This window comes from Euleptes europaea, chromosome 11 (assembly GCF_029931775.1).
Source record: "Euleptes europaea isolate rEulEur1 chromosome 11, rEulEur1.hap1, whole genome shotgun sequence".
In the NCBI taxonomy this organism is placed as follows: domain Eukaryota; kingdom Metazoa; phylum Chordata; class Lepidosauria; order Squamata; family Sphaerodactylidae; genus Euleptes; species Euleptes europaea.
In genome coordinates, this window is record NC_079322.1 from 52,446,965 (window position 1) to 52,464,683 (window position 17,719).

Genomic DNA, 17,719 nt, shown 5'->3' on the forward strand with positions numbered 1-17,719 from the left:
CTTTTTAAAGAGTTAATTCTAAACGTGTAACCTATCTTCCTTAATTAAACTCAGTAGCATACAAAAGCTTTCCCTAGATCTCCTATCCAGGCACTTACCAGCCTCATCATACCTAATTAGTTTCAGAATGTGTTTTCAATCCACAGCTCGGATCATCATCACAGAGGCACTGACATTTCTGGAATGAACCAAGGTTTTTCAGCTGGATCCCTACATTCACCCACACTCACATCAGCATTAAGTTCTAATAATTAGATGTTCTTTTGCAGATAGACATAGACACTGTATCTGGGGAAAGTAGTAACATTTCATAAATAAAGTAAGTTTGGTATAGTTCTACATAAGGAGAAAAAAAAGGGCCGCACCAGTCACAGGAGATACAAAAATAAGTCCACAGCCGATGGTGCAAAATAGGTAAAAAAAATAATTTTATTTCTCAGATGAAATTCCCTACCTATTTTGCCCAAGAGGCTTCTTCAGGAGAATCTGGCTACTGAACTTATACTCTTCTTTGAAAAACCACTGCAAGACTAACAGATGCCCCTGAAGAAGCCTCTTGGGCAAAACGCATACAGAATTTTATCTAATAAAATTATATTTGTACTTATTTTGCACCATCAGCCGTGGCCTTATTTTTTTATCTCCATATTTCTACATAACACAAATGAGACAAATACAAAGTGTAGACCTTCTCACAACAAAGACAAGTAAGGTACTTTTGACAGAAAAGAAGAAGCTTTAGAGAAGTTGAAGACTTGATTTTAACAAAGGCACCCATATTTTTTTTAAATAAATAAAAACCACTTCTAGGGCCCGGTGGATAACTTAATACACAAAAAAAATTTATATATAAGGAATATCTCAAGCTAGACATAGGCTATAAACTACTGGCCACAGCTTCCTTGATTGAGATTGCTGGAGTAGGTCCAACATGAGTCCAGATGTAACCCTTTTCCGGCCTAGTAGGAATGGTAGGAAAAGGAGATGATCGAGACTTGAAATACTCTGATGGCGCATGACAAACAAAATCTAAGTATTCGATTTTCCTTGGGAGATCTTCTTCTGGTCCTTTAGTAAAAAAAAATAGGGGAGGGGGAGAAGTTAGCCCTTTAGCCCTCAAATATAGTACTAGGTACATGCACATAATTCCCACAACATTTGTTACAAGAAGCAGGCACCACCTTCCTATCCACCACATAAGCAGCAGGTCGCATAAGCTGGTAATGCTCCTGCATTATTTTCCCTCCTCCCCCATGTCAAATGGAGAAAGGTTACACCTGGGGACCGCAGGAAAGCCATGAAAAGCCATGTGGGATGGCTGCAAAATAACACCTCTGAAAGAGAGGTTGGAATACACAGACTGTCAGTATAGCCATGCTCCCTAGGATTACTTAAGTGATGGTGGACTAGGGGAAGAAAGGCAGATATTTGCCAAGCTGCAACAGATGTGTATTACCCTCTCCACGACAGTCACTCTGGGCTAAAAAGAAAATATGAGATTCACATGCTTTGCGTGCACATACTGCAGCCTCTTTCCACAGAACATGGTCAATGAGAGATGAAATCGGCACCTTTATGGACATAAGGCAGACTGTTATCAGCAAAATGGGTGAGAGTACTGGCTGCTTTTCAAATATGTAACTTTGATCTTTGTTTGGTTTTTCTTTTTGTCAAGCCACAGCTGAATTATGTGGTGACCCCTGGTAGGGTTTTCAAGGCAAGAGACGTTGGGAGGTGGTTTGCCATTGCCTACCTCTGTGTCACAACCCTGGTATTCCTTGGAGGTCTCCCATCCAGATACTAGCCAAAGTCAGGGCTGAGAGTGTGTGACTGGCCCAAGGTCATCCAGCAAGTTTCCATGGCGCGAATGGGGATCTGAACCTGAGTTCCCCAGGTCCTAGTCCGACACCTTAACCACTACATCATGCTGGCTCTCTTCATTTTTCTTTACATTGATACAATCCAGGTTAGAAAAGCAATCCAGGGCAGACTTGAATGGTACTTTAGTATAACTAATTAGCTAATCCTAAAGTAAGAAAATCAAACCTAAAACTACACAGCTACACCACAAGTAGCACTTTACACAATGGTTTCTCAGAATCACTTAAACATAACATTTTAGGCCTTGGAACTTACCTATTATGTAAGTTGCAGGGTCAAAACAGTCTTTGGGGCTAGCTGTAGTAGGAATGAGCCATGTTAAAGCTGCACTTTTTTCACAGTATTGGTCTTGAATAAACCCTCTAATTTGAGCATAGTATGTTTTACCATCCTGCTCATCAATTACTGAAACAACATCTCCAATCTGATAGTAAACTCCCTAGAAAAGATATAGACAGTTAGAAGTTTTTTTTTAAAAAAGAGATAACTAAACTAACAGTGCAATCCTATGCAGAGTTACTCTAGTCTAAACCCATTGAAATGAATGAGCTTAGACTGCAATAACTCTTAGAATTGTACAGTAAGACTTAAGTCTATAATCAATCCTTTCACTGCCTTCACCAGTCTACAATTTTGCCCTCTTCCTGTATTGTTCCCTGTCAGATCATAACATTTTCTTGTTTGGTGTCTCCTCCCAACAAACAAAAAAGGAATGAAAAAACATCACCTTTATTTTCTTTTTCTCTCAAAGGCAGTAACTGGGAATCAGTTGCTTTTGAATTCAATATAGCTCGCTACCAATATTGCTCATGTGATGTAGTTTAAACCTCAGGAAATATATTTTACAAGCCATGCACCAATACCTGATGTAACACACATTAATTAAGCAGGAACTGTAAGACAATACTCAGACTTGGATCCGAACAGCTCCTTGTGCAAGTAGAAAGTACTGCTTTTCATGCAACGGGTGCGTATCTTCTCTAATTTCCTTCTCAGCTGCCATTTTATATGTCTCTGCAAACATCTTTTCAGATAGTCTTCTGATTCCAAAAGTTCACAGATTTGCAGAAACGTATTTGCAAAAACATTTTGGCAAACACTTTCCTTAGATCTTAAGATGTCTTTGCACTTTCATTGAGATTAATCATCTTCTCATATTAATTTTTTTAAAATCTACATATTCCAAAATACTCTTAATATCAGGTTTAGGTAACAGTGATGGTACACTTTGTGAGATTGATAAAACTTAAAAGCCATACCTTATAAAAGATAGATTCTGCTGTAATTATAGTGGCTACAGACTCTGGAGCTTTGATGGGCTTAAAGAAAAGGTACAGTGATTAAATACAATGAATCTGTTTGTGTGTTTATTACTGTCTGAAATATTATGCTTTTTTGTGAATTGGCTTTTGCAAAAAAAAATCACAAAGAATTTTTAGACCACTAGACAGAAAAATAAATACAACAAATGTCACTTATTATCTTTAGTATATTACAAAAACTATGATAAAAATTCATCTAAACATTTTCATGGAGTGCTTTAACTAGAAAACGTTAAAATTTTTATATACCACTTACTTTGAAGACCTATACTAACTTAGAAACAAAACTATCTGATTTAAAGAAACCATCCAAGAGCCATTTCACACATCATGCACTGCAAGAATATACGGTCTATTTCAAGTAGTGACATATGTCTATTTCAATATTAGAATATGCACTGTATAGATAACATGAAGCAGCAAACCACATAGTCGCTTTAAATATATTAGCATACGCTTAGCCTATAAGATGTAAAGCAACCCTGATTTGGCAATGCATGATTATATATTCTAAATGTATTATTAAGTATTGATACCCTGCATTATAAACATTTTCTTGGCCTATTTGCAAAAGTGGAATGGTATTCATGCCATTGCATGAAGAAATTAGGTAGCTCTGTAGTCTTTTACTTGGATTGCAGAAACTGAAGTTAGACAACTTAGGTCCGCAAAGGAGATGTGACTGCATCCAATGGGCTCTTTCAGAAAAAGAAAAAACCCACTGAAAAACAATTGTTTTAATCACAATTCAAAATATAACATTATAAAGAGCTAGAATACAGCTTCCCATTTCATTAATAAATTTCTTCATCTGTCTTAAATTAAATCAATGCCTGCACAGGCAAGCTGAATTCTAACAATATTTATGTGCATTTGGTTTTCACTAAATAGAATTTATACCATATAGAAAAAGTTGTATTTGAACTGTTAGCCCCCTGTACTTGTTACAGCACATTGCTAGCATTTAGTAAACAGTCAACAGTAGCAAGAGTCCATAATCATCTTACATTTTTTAACTTAAAAATATGTCTTCTCCCTTTTCCTTTAGTGGAAACTTTCTTTTCAGCCGCTGGAGCAGACTTGTACTTCGTGTTCCTTAATCGAGCAGATCTCCTGTGGATTTCTTGCTTACTCTATGGTATGCAAAAATAAGTGATTACACCTGAGCATGTAAACAATCAAATGTACATAAAATAATAACAATATCCCACAAGAAACTGTAAGATCAGTCACCACCATGCCAGAAAGGAAACTTTCAAGTTCACCCCTATTCTAAATAAATGTATTTATAAATTTAAAAAAAAAACCATTGATTTCAGTGAGAAATTTGGGGTAGAAGGAGTTTCAATAACTCTCAGGAATAACTAAATTCAAGTTTCAGCAGAAGTTAAATTAGGCTCATGCAACCCACTCCTATTCATGGTTACTAAGAAAGTCAGTCTAGGGTTGCCAGGTCCCTCTTCGCCACCAGTGGGAGGTTTTTGGGGGCGAAACCTAAGGAGGGCAGCGTTTGGGGAGGGACTTTAATGTCCTACAGTTCAATTGCCAAAGTGGCCATTTTCTCCAGGTGAACGATCTCCATCGGCTGGAGATCAGTTGTAACAGCAGGAGATCTCCAGCTAGTACCTGGAAGCTTGCAAGTAAACTTGGATTGCAATAAGAAGCTATTCAACCAAAGGGCAATTGCTATGGCAGAGTTTACAAAATAACAAAAACCAATGATATTAAAGCAAATCTTGTATTGTTTTGTTCCTTCACAAACACTGTTATTTAAACCACAAGTATATTACAGGACCAACAAACACAAATCAAGACAGAATTCCGGTATTCATTCTGTTTCAAAACTTTCCTCAGTTGGATATTGTTAAGGTCCATAGAAAGGTAAATATTGTCCTCAAATAATAATCTTGTATTTCTTTTCTTTTCCTTTTCAGGTGCTTCTTCCTTTTATATTGAAGAAGATGAAGCTCATAGGCAATGAAGCTCACAGGCACTCCCACGATGTTTCTATTTAAATTAGTTAAACATAGTTTACAAAAAATATCACTGGAAACCATAGAGTATTAAAGATACATGCAAAAACTATACAATAAATACTTACAGACAACTCATCACGTCTTCTAAATCATTATAAAGGCTCTCTGAGTCAATTTCTTTATATTTGGTGGGATACTAAAAGGGAATCAGGTTCGTCATTTATAGAAACGCCGACTCAGATGCTTCCCAGAGACTGACTTTACAAGACGGCTGAATAGTCGCACACCAAGTTAAGCCCATTAGGGATCATTGTGTCAAACATAGTAATGAAGTGTGCCTCTCTTTGAAACAGTATCCTATCAATATTCTCTCTGCTATAACGTTTCCTCTGATACTGCCAGAGGGTAAAAACCTTAGATCCGAGTCTCGATGTTTAGCTTGAATAAAATGAGAGACAATCAGTGCTTCTAAAACGGAATTGCGTATGCCTGATAAATGCTCACCGATCCATGTTCTCAGGGATTGATTGGTCTTACCTATGTACATAAATTGGCATGGGCAGAGAACGGCGTAAATTGTATTCTCTGAGCTACAGTCAGTGTAAGTTTTGAGTTCAAATTTCAGACCCGTTCTCACACACGTGAAGCATTTAACAGGGAGAGCATACTGACACATATTACACATATGCTCAGATCCAACTCTCTTAGGCTACAGACGGACCATGTCATTTAAGGACAGACTGGTCCATACCGATATAATCGATCGCCCTATCAGCACTCATAGGAAAGGCCACTTTCGTTGTGGAACTTGTAATATGTGATATTTTTTGTAAACTATGTTTAACTAATTTAAATAGAAACAGCGTGGGAGTGCCTGTGAGCTTCATTGCCTATGAGCTTCATCTTCTTCAATATAAAAGGAAGAAGCACCTGAAAAGGAAAAGAAAAGAAATACAAGATTATTATTTGAGGACAATATTTACCTTTCTATGGACCTTAACAATATCCAACTGAGGAAAGTTTTGAAACAGAATGAATACCGGAATTCTGTCTTGATTTGTGTTTGTTGGTCCTGTAATATACTTGTGGTTTAAATAACAGTGTTTGTGAAGGAACAAAACAATACAAGATTTGCTTTAATATCATTGGTTTTTGTTATTTTGTAAACTCTGCCATAGCAATTGCCCTTTGGTTGAATAGTACCTGGAAGCTGGAAACCCTAAGTCAGCCCCATAACCATCCCAGCTCTCTGCCAAATACATACGTACTTGCATTGCAGCTCACCCCACAAGTTGCAAACCTACATCCCTTTTACCACTTCAGTTACAAATAACACAAGGGTAGTGAAAACTGTTAAGAGACTAAGTTATATTTGAAGCTAACCTTAAGAGTGTGAGCCCCCTGTGCTTGCTACAGCACCCATCACACTTCCTAAGAGCAACACTAAACTCGGGCAATATTAATATTTAACATATATAGGACTGCATTATGCAGCTGTAACCTGAGACAAATAAGCCTTTTATGCACGGGAGGTTTTGCCTTTGATTTGCCACTCTTTAGATGCATGTTTCCTCCCATCCAAATTCTCAAAACTCAACAATAAGCACCCCATGCAGAGTTTTAAGAATTCAGATGGGGAAATGTTCATGTAGAGAGTGGCAAAACCTCCCATGCATAAATGGCCACAAGAACATAAGCCCTGCTGCATCAGACCAAGGCCCATCAAGTTCAGCAGTCTGTTCACACAGTGGCCAACCAGGTGCCTCTAGGAAGCTCACAAACAAGACGACTGCAGCAGCACCATCCTGCCAGTGTTCCAGAGCATCCAAGATAATAGGCCTGCTCCTCTGATCCTGGAGAGAATAGGTATGCAGCATGACCAGTATCCATTTTAACTAGTAGCCATGAATACCCCTTTCCTCCATGAACATGTCCACTCCCCTCTTAAAGCCTTCCAAGTTGGCAGCCATCCAAATCCTGGGGCAGGGAGTTCCACAATTTAACTACTCATGGTGTGAAAAAAATACTTCCTTTTATCTGTTTTGAGTCTCTCACCCTCCAGCTTCAGCAGATAACTTGTGAGGAAGCCCTTTGGACTTGACGCTGGGGCTGCAATACTTGAATATGCGCCCTGGGGGGGGAAGAAGAGCGTTTCCCCCTTTATCCTCCCACCATTTGCGGAAGGCGCTTCTCACTCGTGCTAGCAGAAACAACTCGACTTACTACGCAGCAACCCAGAATAAATTTTGGGTGAAAACGCACGGGGGGGGGGGGGGAGATTTTGCCTTGGATCTGCCGCTCTCGAGATGCACATTTCCCTATCCAAATTCTCCAAACTCTATCCAGACAGAAGAAAAGGTTTAAAAAGAAGGGTTAAGAAAGCTGAAAGAATACCAATTTGACTCTTAATATGGGAAATGGGGGGTGTAGAGGAAAAGTGATATCAACTTAATTTTTTACTTGGGGGTATATGAAGTTTTTTAAGACCTAATCCATTTTATATGACAGAGATGAGTGACTAGAGAAGATTACGTTAATGTGTTTTGTTATGTCTCTGTTTTCATTTTTTAAACGGCTTTCTTATTTTTTCTCTCTTTAGTATTAATATTATATTATTATTGCTTATTGAAATGTATTAAATAAGGGGGAAAGCATAACATTAAAATAACAACTTATAAGGATTAAAAAATATAAATACCAAGGAGATGCCAGATATTTGTAGGGAGGGAGGAAGTCGGCGGGGAAGTCAATTATAATTAATTATATTGAACACTGAAGACATACACCTAATAATTTTTTATCGACTCAAAGATTGGTATATAGGATGTATGGTCAAATGAGATGTATTGTAATTATTGAAAAATAATAATATATATATTAAAAATATTGCTTATTGAAATGTATTAAATAAGGGGAAAGCATAACATTAAAATAATAAGTGATAAGGATTCAAAAATATAAATACCAAGGAGATACCAGATATTTGTAGGAAGGGAGGGAGGAAGTCGGTGGGGAAGTCAATTATAATTAATGATATTGAACACTGAAGACATACACCTAATAATTTTTTTATCGACTCAAAGATTGGTATATAGGATGTATGGTCAAATGAGATGTAATTATTGAAAAATAATAAAATATATATATTAAAAAAATTTCTCCAAACTCAAGAATAAGCCCCCCCCCCTTGCAGAGTTTTGGGGATTCAGATGGGGGAAATGTGCATCTAGAGAGCGGCGAATCCAAGGCAAAACCTCCCAGGCATAAATAAAGGCACATTTTCCCCATCCCAAGTCTCAAAACTCAACAATGAGCCCCCATTGCAGAGTTTTGGGGATTCAGATGGGGGGAAATGTGCATCGAGAGCGATGAATCCGAGGCAAAACCTCCCAGGCAAAAATAAAGGCACATTTTCCCCATCCCAAGTCTCAAAACTCAACAACAATAAGCCCCCATTGCAGAGTTTTGGGAATTCAAATGGGGGAAATGTGCATCTAGAGAGCGGCGAATCCGAGGCAAAACCTCCCGGGCAAAAATAAAGGCACATTTCCCCCATCCCAATTCTCAAAACTCAACAATCAGCCCCCATTGCAGAGTTTTGGGGATTCACCTGGGGAAAAATGTGCATCCAGAGAGCGGCAAATCCAAGGCAACCACCCCCCCCCCCAATGCGTTTTCGCCCTAAAGTGAACTGGCCAACGCGGCAGTTTCTGGCCAAGAGAGGCTCGGCCAAGCCCACTCCTCCAGAGCGGCGGGGAGGGGAGTGTGTGTGTGTGGGGGGGGGGGGGAGGCCTCACCTGCTTCCCTCCGCCGCCGCCCCCGCCGCCGTTGCTGTGCTGCGCGGCCGCCGAGGTGGTGGCGTAGGCGGCCCCTGCGGCCCCCGGCGGCGCCGGCCGGCCCGTGCAGCTGTTGCACAGGATCTCGCCCTGGCCGCCTTTCTTCCACATGGAGGAGGAGGTGGTGCGACACACGCTGCATGTCGGCTTCAGGCCTAGCGGCATCGCGGCGCCTCGCGCTCCCGCTCGCGCCCTGCCCGGGGAAGCCGCCTGCGCTCCGGCGGCGGACGGATATCGCCGAGGGGTGGGAGTGGAGGTGCGGGTGGGGGGGAAGGGGAAGCGCCGCTGTCGCTGCTCGGCAAGCGGGGACGGTGGGAGGCCCGAGCGGGGGGAGGCGCGGCGGGCCCCTGCCCCCTGCCGGCCGCCCCGAGGGTTGCACGAGACCCGGCCGCTCGAGGGTTGCTTCGGGTCCTCCTCGGCTCAAAGAGCGGCGCCTCCGAGGCAGCTACCGCTGAGGCGGAGAGGCCGCCCAAGCCCTTGGTGGCTCAGCTCGGAGAGCCGCCCCTAGGCGGCCGTTTCCTGCCTCAGGTTGGGTGGGCGCGTGACGGCGCGTTCCTGAGGAGAGGCGCTCCGGTCTGGGCCCGTTCATTTCAACGGACTGCCAACAACACAAACCAGCGGGTTATAGCAGGAAAGGGCAAGCTGGACATATAAAGGGCCCCATTACCTTCAGTGAGACGACAAGAGTCACTGGAAAAGACAATTCACCGTGGGTAGCCCTGTGTTAGTCTGTCTGCAGTAGTAGAAAAGGGCAAGAGTCCAGTAGCACCTTAAAGACTAACACAAATATTTTCTGGTAGGGGATGAGCTTTCGTGAGCCGCAGCTCATGCTAGGAAAAGTCGAGGGCAGCAGGAAAAGAGGGAGACCCAACCAGAGATGGGTGGACTCAATAAAGTTGAGGGCAGCAGGAAGAGAGGAAGACCCAACCAGAGATGGGTGGACTCAATAAAGTTGAGGGCAGCAGGAAAAGAGGAAGACCCAACAAGAGATGGATGGACTCAAAGTTGAGGGCAGCAGGAAAAGAGGAAGACCCAACCAGAGATGGATGGACTCAATAAAGTTGAGGGCAGCAGGAAAAGAGGAAGACCCAACCAGAGATGGATGGACTCAATAAAGTTGAGGGCAGCAGGAAAAGAGGAAGACCCAACAAGAGATGGATGGACTCAAAGTTGAGGGCAGCAGGAAAAGAGGAAGACCCAACCAGAGATGGATGGACTCAATAAAGTTGAGGGCAGCAGGAAAAGAGGAAGACCCAACCAGAGATGGATGGACTCAATAAAGTTGAGGGCAGCAGGAAAAGAGGAAGACCCAACAAGAGATGGATGGACTCAAAGTTGAGGGCAGCAGGAAAAGAGGAAGACCCAACCAGAGATGGATGGACTCAATAAAGTTGAGGGCAGCAGGAAAAGAGGAAGACCCAACAAGAGATGGATGGACTCAATAAAGTTGAGGGCAGCAGGAAAAGAGGAAGACCCAACCAGAGATGGATGGACTCCATCAAGGAAGCCACGGCCTTCAATTTGCAAGATCTGAGTAAGGCTGTCAAAGACAGGACATTTTGGAGGACTTTCATTCATAGTAATAGAAAAGGGCAAGAGTCCAGTAGCACCTTAAAGACTAACAAACATATTTCTGGCAGGGTATGAGCTTTCGTGAGCCGCAGCTCACTCCTTCAGATACAGCTAGAATGTGAATCCATCTGTCTTTAAGCAGAGGAGAGTGAATTCAGACAAGCTTTAGTATGTAAATGTTAACAGTATGTAAATATGAATCGCAGGCGTGATGGGATTAGGTGTGGTGTGCAGAAAATGTTAACAGTATGTAAATGTTAACACATTTACATACTGTTAACATTTACATACTAATGCTTCTCTGAATGTGAATAGCAGGCGTGGTGGGATTAGGTGTGGTATGCAGAAGAGTCCGTGATGTCCAGGGGAGAGACGGGTGTGGAGAAATCAGCATTGGCAATGAGCCATGAATGCAAGGCCTTTATTCAGCCCAGGTAAATGCATCGTCTTTAGTTTGAATATCCACTGTAATTCAGCAGTTTCTCTTTCCAATCTCCCTTTGAAATTCCTTTGTAAGAGAACTGCTACTCTATTCTAGCTGTATCTGAAGAAGTGAGCTGTGGCTCACGAAAGCTCATACCCTACCAGAAAATATTTTTGTTAGTCTTTAAGGTGCTACTGGACTCTTGCTCTTTTCTACTACTGCAGACAGACTAACACGGCTACCCACAGTGGGTTATAGATCAAATCAAGGCTGAACTGACCCTAGAAGCTAAAATGACTAAACTGAGGTTGTCGTATTTTGGTCACAGTATGAGAAGGCAAGAGTCACTAGGCAAGACAGTCATGCTAGGAAACGTTGAGGGCAGCAAGAAAAGAGGAAGACCCAACAAGAGGTGGATCGACTCCATCAAGGAAGCCACAGCCCTCAATTTGCAAGATCTGAGCAAGGCTGTCAAAGATAGGACATTTTGGAGGACTTTCATTCATAGGGTCGCCATGAGTCGGAAGCGACTTGACTGCTCTTCACACACGCACACACACACACACACACAACTCTCCTTAGGAATGTTTACAAGTTTACGTATTTACAAATCAATATGGGCAAGAACAGGGTGTAAATGAGTGTGATGGAATCTACGTCATACTTTTTCGAGAACAGTACCTGTTCCGTAGACGAGTAAAGGATTTCACAATCCAGTGTTGTCAATCCTGTTTTTTTCTTAAACTCTGAATTAATCCAAAAAAAGAATAAATGTACAAATAATGAGGTACTTGAAATGAAAACACAATAACACAATAAAATAAAATAAAAACACAAAATTTTTTTTTTGAAGTTAGTTCAACCTGACTAAACTGAGGTTATCGTATTTTGGATTGACTCAATAAAGGAAGACACAGCCTTCAATTTGCAAGATCTGAGCAAGGCTGTCAAAGATAGGACATTTTGGAGGACATTGATCCATACGGTAGCCATGAGTCGGAAGCGACTTGACAGCACTTAACACACACTTCAACCAAATCATCTGGATTTCTGCATGAATAATGTGATATTTGTAGGATGCTCAACGAAGGTAAACTAACTTTTTATTATTATACCAATTCATTGGCAAAAGTGGAAAGTAGACATATCATGCTAATACGAATCAGCTACAAAATATCAAATGCTAATTCACCATAATAAACAATGATTTAATCTAATTATATTTTCTGCACATCTCAAAGAATTTGGGGAAGGGGTCTCTCACATTGTGCTGGGCTTCTGTGTAACGGGGATCACTTGAAAGATTTATGGTCACTGTTGGCCACCTGGTAACCATATTTGTGGACCAGTGTGAATATGTAGGTGCAGAATTATTAGAAGTTATGAGAGAGGAAATACTATATTCATCAACATTTAATAATAGCTTGTTCCGATTTAAAACATTTTCTGTCTGGCTGAAGTAGACAGCATGCATTTAGATTGTCAGTGTAATCCTAAACAAAGTTATAGCCTTCTAAATCAAGTATTATTGAAGTCAGTGGGTTTAGAAATGTGTAATTTTGGGGGGGGGCATGTGAGTTTCCTGACTCCAAAGGCATATGTATTCATTAGTAGAATATGCATGCTAAAAGTTTATCAACTGATTTTATTGTGTGATTCCATGGACTTTCCTATATTTTTTTCACCTAATAGGAGTAGCAGTGTATTCTTGCTGTTTCCCCAACATTTTGTTCAAATCCCTTAACCACTTTCCCCACATCTCTTTATCTCAGCGTCTTGTCAGCCCCTTCTTGATCAGTGAATATAGATTAGTCAACTTTCTTGAGTTACTCTGTCATATATCAAATGTGTTACAATGGCCAACTATTAGTAAATGGTCTTAGTGCATCATCCAGCTGCTGCCACCAGTAGGCTAGGGAAGACTGAGTGAGTTCCCCAGGTCCTACTTAATAAACTTAATAAACATTAATAATAACAATAATACTTTAACCATGTTCTTCTAGTTGCCACTCTTTCTCTTGTTCCATTGCAAGTATCAAGGATCCAAGGAGCAGTGAGAGATGAGGTTACTCCCATACTGAGGTTACTCTCATACTGAGTAACATTCTCTCTGTGTGCACAGGTGCATGGTGAGATAGTATTCTGGATTAATTACAGGTGTTCGATCATGGTATGTAGTGAACAGTAGTGGCAATCAGTTTTACTTGCCGTTGCCTTTTTCTCCCATCTCTTCTCTAGTCCCTCTAGCTCCCTTTTACCAACTCTCATTTTTAGAATTCTGCAGCTTAAAGCTTCTGTGTATCATGTTGCCATAGTGTCCTTGTTGATGGCCAACACTGAGTAAAAGTTGATGTCTCTGGTAAGTAATCAGTATTTGCTATCTGTACTTTTAATGGTTGCAGTCATGGTGCTGGATCAGAAAGTGGGGCGCCTTCATTCCACTGTCACTCCGTGTAGTATCACTTTCATTACTTGCTAGTTCCATATCAGACAGAGGGAAATCTAATTTAGAACGACTTGTACCACTCCTCTCTTTCGTTAAATGATGGTTTTTACCAATGAGTCTCTGAGCAAGGGCAATTTATACTCCATAATCTCCACTAATTATGCTTGTGACTGATTCTTCAGAAATAGAAACAAGCTTGACAGTGTGATAATTTGTTAGTCTGTGCTCAGGGTTGCCAGGTCCCTCTTGGCCACAGGCGGGAGGTTTTTGGGGCGGAGCCTGAGGAGGGCGGAATTTGGGGAGGGGAGGGACTTCAATGCCATAGAGTCCAATTGCCAAAGCGGCCATTTTCCCCAGGTGAACTGACCTCTGTTGGCTGGAGATCAGTTGTAATAGCAGGAGATATCCAGCTACTACCTGGAGGTTACAATCCAAAAAACCCCCACAAAGAGTCTGGTTTAAATATAAACCCTAATATACAAGGCAGAAGACCTCTGAAAGAAAACAAAAGAAATATTTAAGACAATTTTAAGATCAATACTTTGTTGAAATATTGTATGTTACACAATACTTACCTGTTATAGGAAATAGTAGTCTCTCACTATTGTTGGTGTTTTTTCTACATGTTTTTTCTACATGTGAGGAGATTGTAGCAATATAGTTGTTACCTTGTATATTGGGGTTTATATTTAAACCAGACTCTGAAGTTACAGTCCAAAAAACACACACACATTGTACACAGAAGTGTCTATATTTGCTTGACTACCTGGAGGTTGGCAACCCTATCTGTGCTTCTTTTTGTCTTCATTGAGCTGGAAGACTTCTGTTCTATTCACAAGTGACTTACGTAAACCCTTGCAACTCCCAGCTCCAGAAAATAAATTAGATGATGTTCTTTGTGTTTGCTGGAAGTGAAACAAAAATTAATTGCAGTTTTAGCTTTATTTTTACTTGTAGTTGTAGTGAAATGGAAATATTAGCATTAGTTTGGATTTGACTCACACAGCCAATCTGATGAATTTATAACTTGATATTTATTTGGATTATTATATGTATTTGTGATTCCGAGTAGACCGGCTTAGGGTTGTTCTCTGAGATTTTAATCAACACAGCTAGATCTGTGATGGCTAATGCATTAATGGAGCAGTCAGTGGGTTTATAGTATAATATAATATTTCTTAGGGCTGTACTGTTATAATGGTTTGTAGGAACAGAAGGAAAAGAAATGATCGGGGGGGGGAACTCCTGGTTCTGGCACACAAGACCCTTTCCCCTGTCCTCCTGTGACCCCACACACACTCCTCAGCAGCCAGTAGCCTTGCTGCTCCTTCGGCGTCTCCTCTCACTCCCTAGGGTGAGGCTGTCCCTTCTGCCCCCAGACAGGCTTGCCCTTCTCTCTGACCCTTCTGCTCCTTTTCTGCTGGGGCTAATTTTAGCCCCACCCCCCTCACTCCTCCCACACTGCCTTCTTTCTCCCTCTCCCTGACAACCAGGGCCACACCCATTATGGCGTGAGGGCTGGTCCTCCTAGCCCCACCCATGCTGGACTCTGTGGCAGTTAGGGTTGCCAGGTGCCCTGTGGCGGCGGGCAAACCCCCGGCAATTCGCCCCTATGCCTGCCTACCACCTAAGGGTCGGGGGGCAAACGTGCAAGCGCGCGCCCATGCGCTCAGCACTTCCGGTTTACAACCGGAAGTGCCGCCTCGCGAGGGGCCTTTTCCTTTTTGTTTGAGTGGTAAAGGGATGCCACTCAAACTTAGAGGAAAAAGGCTTGTCGTGAGGCGGCACTACCGGTTGTAAACTGGAAGTGCCGCGCATGCACCATTGCACCCACAGCCCCAAAGTCTCCCGCCGGAGCAGCGGAGGAACCTGGTAAGCCTAGTGGCAGTGCCTGCCACGGTGCTGTAGTGCAGGGTGCTCGGGTACCATTGCTTGGACCCACCATCCAGCTGGGAGACAGGTGGCCCTGTCCCATGGCCCTGTCTCGTGGCCTGGGATGGACCTGAGCTGGCAAGAGTGAAGCCGCCTGCGCCAGCCCCTTTCTTGGCCCACTTGGCCACACCTCCTCCTTCCATCTCTGTTTTTGGACTGTGCAGTTGGTTAGGTAAGGGAGCCTGCCAGCCGGAGGAGGTCAGCTGTCAGGGCTGGGCCTCACAATATGGATTACAGCTTTTAGAAAGGCCAGAAAATTCCAGAACATTTTATTTGAACCCATAATGCTGTAGGATTTAGTAGTTTCGCTTACTTAAAACATGGAAGATATTTTAGTTCAATAAAAATTGTTATTCTTCTTTGTTTACATGAACCTTGAAACATCAGATGAAGATATATGAATGAGAATTGATAACATGGCCACTATGCATGGGTGTTATGGTCTAAGGGAAAAAATGGGTAAGTGCTGTATCACTCAGGGGAAGGTATAATTGTGGGTGTACGGGTTTATCTTGGAAGAGTGTAGAAACATAGAGCTGGAAGGGACCCCAAGGGGCATCTAGTCCAACCCCCTGCACAATGCAGGAAATTCACAGCTACCTCCCCTCCCCCACTCCCCCAGTGACCCCTGCTGTATGCCCAGAGGAAGGCAAAAGACCTCCAGGATTCCTATCCAAATTTGGCCTAGAGGAAAATTCCTTCCTGACCCCGAAGTAACGATCAGCATTACCCTAGGCATATAAGAAAGGGTAACAAGAGCTGAGCAAGAGCTCATTCCTTCCTGCCCTTCCTCTCATGATCTGCCTAAATTACTTGTGAGTCACAGATTCAGCATTGCTGTCAGGTGGCCATCTAGCCTCTGCTTAAAAACCTCCAAAGAAGGAGAACCCACCACTTCCTGAGGAAGCCTGTTCCACTGAGGAACCGCTCTGTCAGGAATTTCTTCCTAATGTTTAGTTGAAAAGTCTTTTGCTTTAATTTCAGCCCATTGGTTCAGGTCCAACCTTCTGGGACAACAGAAAACACCTCCACTCCATCCCTCTATATGACAGCCCTTCAAAATACTGGAAGATGTCTATCATATCAACTCTCAGTGGTCTTTTCTCCAGCGTAAACATGCCCAGCTCTTCAACCTTTTCTCATAGGACTTGGTCTCCAGACCCCTCACCATCTTTGTTGCCCTCCTCTGGACACATTCCAGCTTATCAACATCCTTATTAAAATGTGGTGCCCAAATCTGAACACAGTACTATATATGTACTGTGTCTGCGTGTATATGTAGATAGCATTTAAAGAGTGGATAGAGAAGGTTGACTTGGAACAGCATATATCAGAAGCAGAGGACCAGACTGCTTCTTTTCTGTTCTAGATACCCCCAAGTATTCTGGTGTTCCTATCTTGTTTATTTCAGATTCAGGTTTAACATTCCAACTGCATTTCAGTGTCTTAACACCTTCATCTGTTCCCAGCTGACACTACTCATTGGTTTCTCAGCCTCAGCGATTCTTTACTCTTGAGATTGTTTGCAAGAGTTAGGTGAAATTTACCTTCAAATTTCAGATCCCCAGTCCAGTCTTGATAGCAGCAACGACTGCAATTGGATTGGTTCCAATAACTTTAGTAGGCTTAAGACTGCATCCTAAGCCAAAAATAGTGTTAGGGCCGCTGTTTCTTAACCATCTGTTGTGAAAAAATTCATGATTCATAAAAGAACAACATTGCAACTTTTTATCTTTTCATATTTAAACACAGATCCATCAAGTAAGCAATTACTAATGAATGTTTTGTATAGTTTCAGTTTTCATTCTATTGCATATGGATGAATAAGTATATAGGTAAAGTCCCATGATAAATCATGGGGGAAACACAATTTGGAAATCCCACGCCTCAAAATCTCCCCTCCAGGATTTAATCAACTGTTGACAGTTTGAACAAAGTTATCCTTCCTCCCTTTCTCCAGGGACTCAGCTGTTGTCTGCATTGCACTCTCCTGTAGCAAACACAGCTTTGGGGAGGGGGGCCTAATTTACAAAGTTATATTTTTCCTGTATACCAGAGTCTGAAGAAACCCCTGCCTTGTGTATGAGTATCCTAGTTTTGGTGCTTTTTTATTATAATGGGAGGTGGCCACTTCATTCAGTGTGATAGGGTGGGACCCTGCAAGGAATCACTGCCGGGTGGATATGAAAACAATCTGGAAATGTACGAAGTCATTTACAGTTTGGCTAAAAAAGTCATATTTTTTCTACATACCTGGTAAGTTAAATCAAAAAGGATGTTCTTGGGTGCTAAAGTTTGAGAACTACTGGTCTAAAGCTTTATTTTATTTG

The 17,719-nt window shown here is 41.9% G+C and overlaps 1 protein-coding gene across 1 annotated transcript; it reads right to left on the reverse strand.

Moving 5' to 3' along the window:
• Positions 1–877: 877 nt before the first annotated feature.
• Positions 878–9,199, reverse strand: GATAD1 (GATA zinc finger domain containing 1). The gene is made up of 5 exons (XM_056857704.1): positions 8,977–9,199; positions 4,211–4,336; positions 3,141–3,200; positions 2,137–2,320; positions 878–1,068 (listed from the first exon to the last, which is right to left on the reverse strand). The coding sequence occupies exons 1-5, from the start codon at positions 9,178–9,180 to the stop codon at positions 878–880; spliced, it is 765 nt and encodes a 254-aa protein (XP_056713682.1). The 5' UTR covers positions 9,181–9,199.
• Between the last annotated feature and the right edge of the window lie 8,520 nt (positions 9,200–17,719).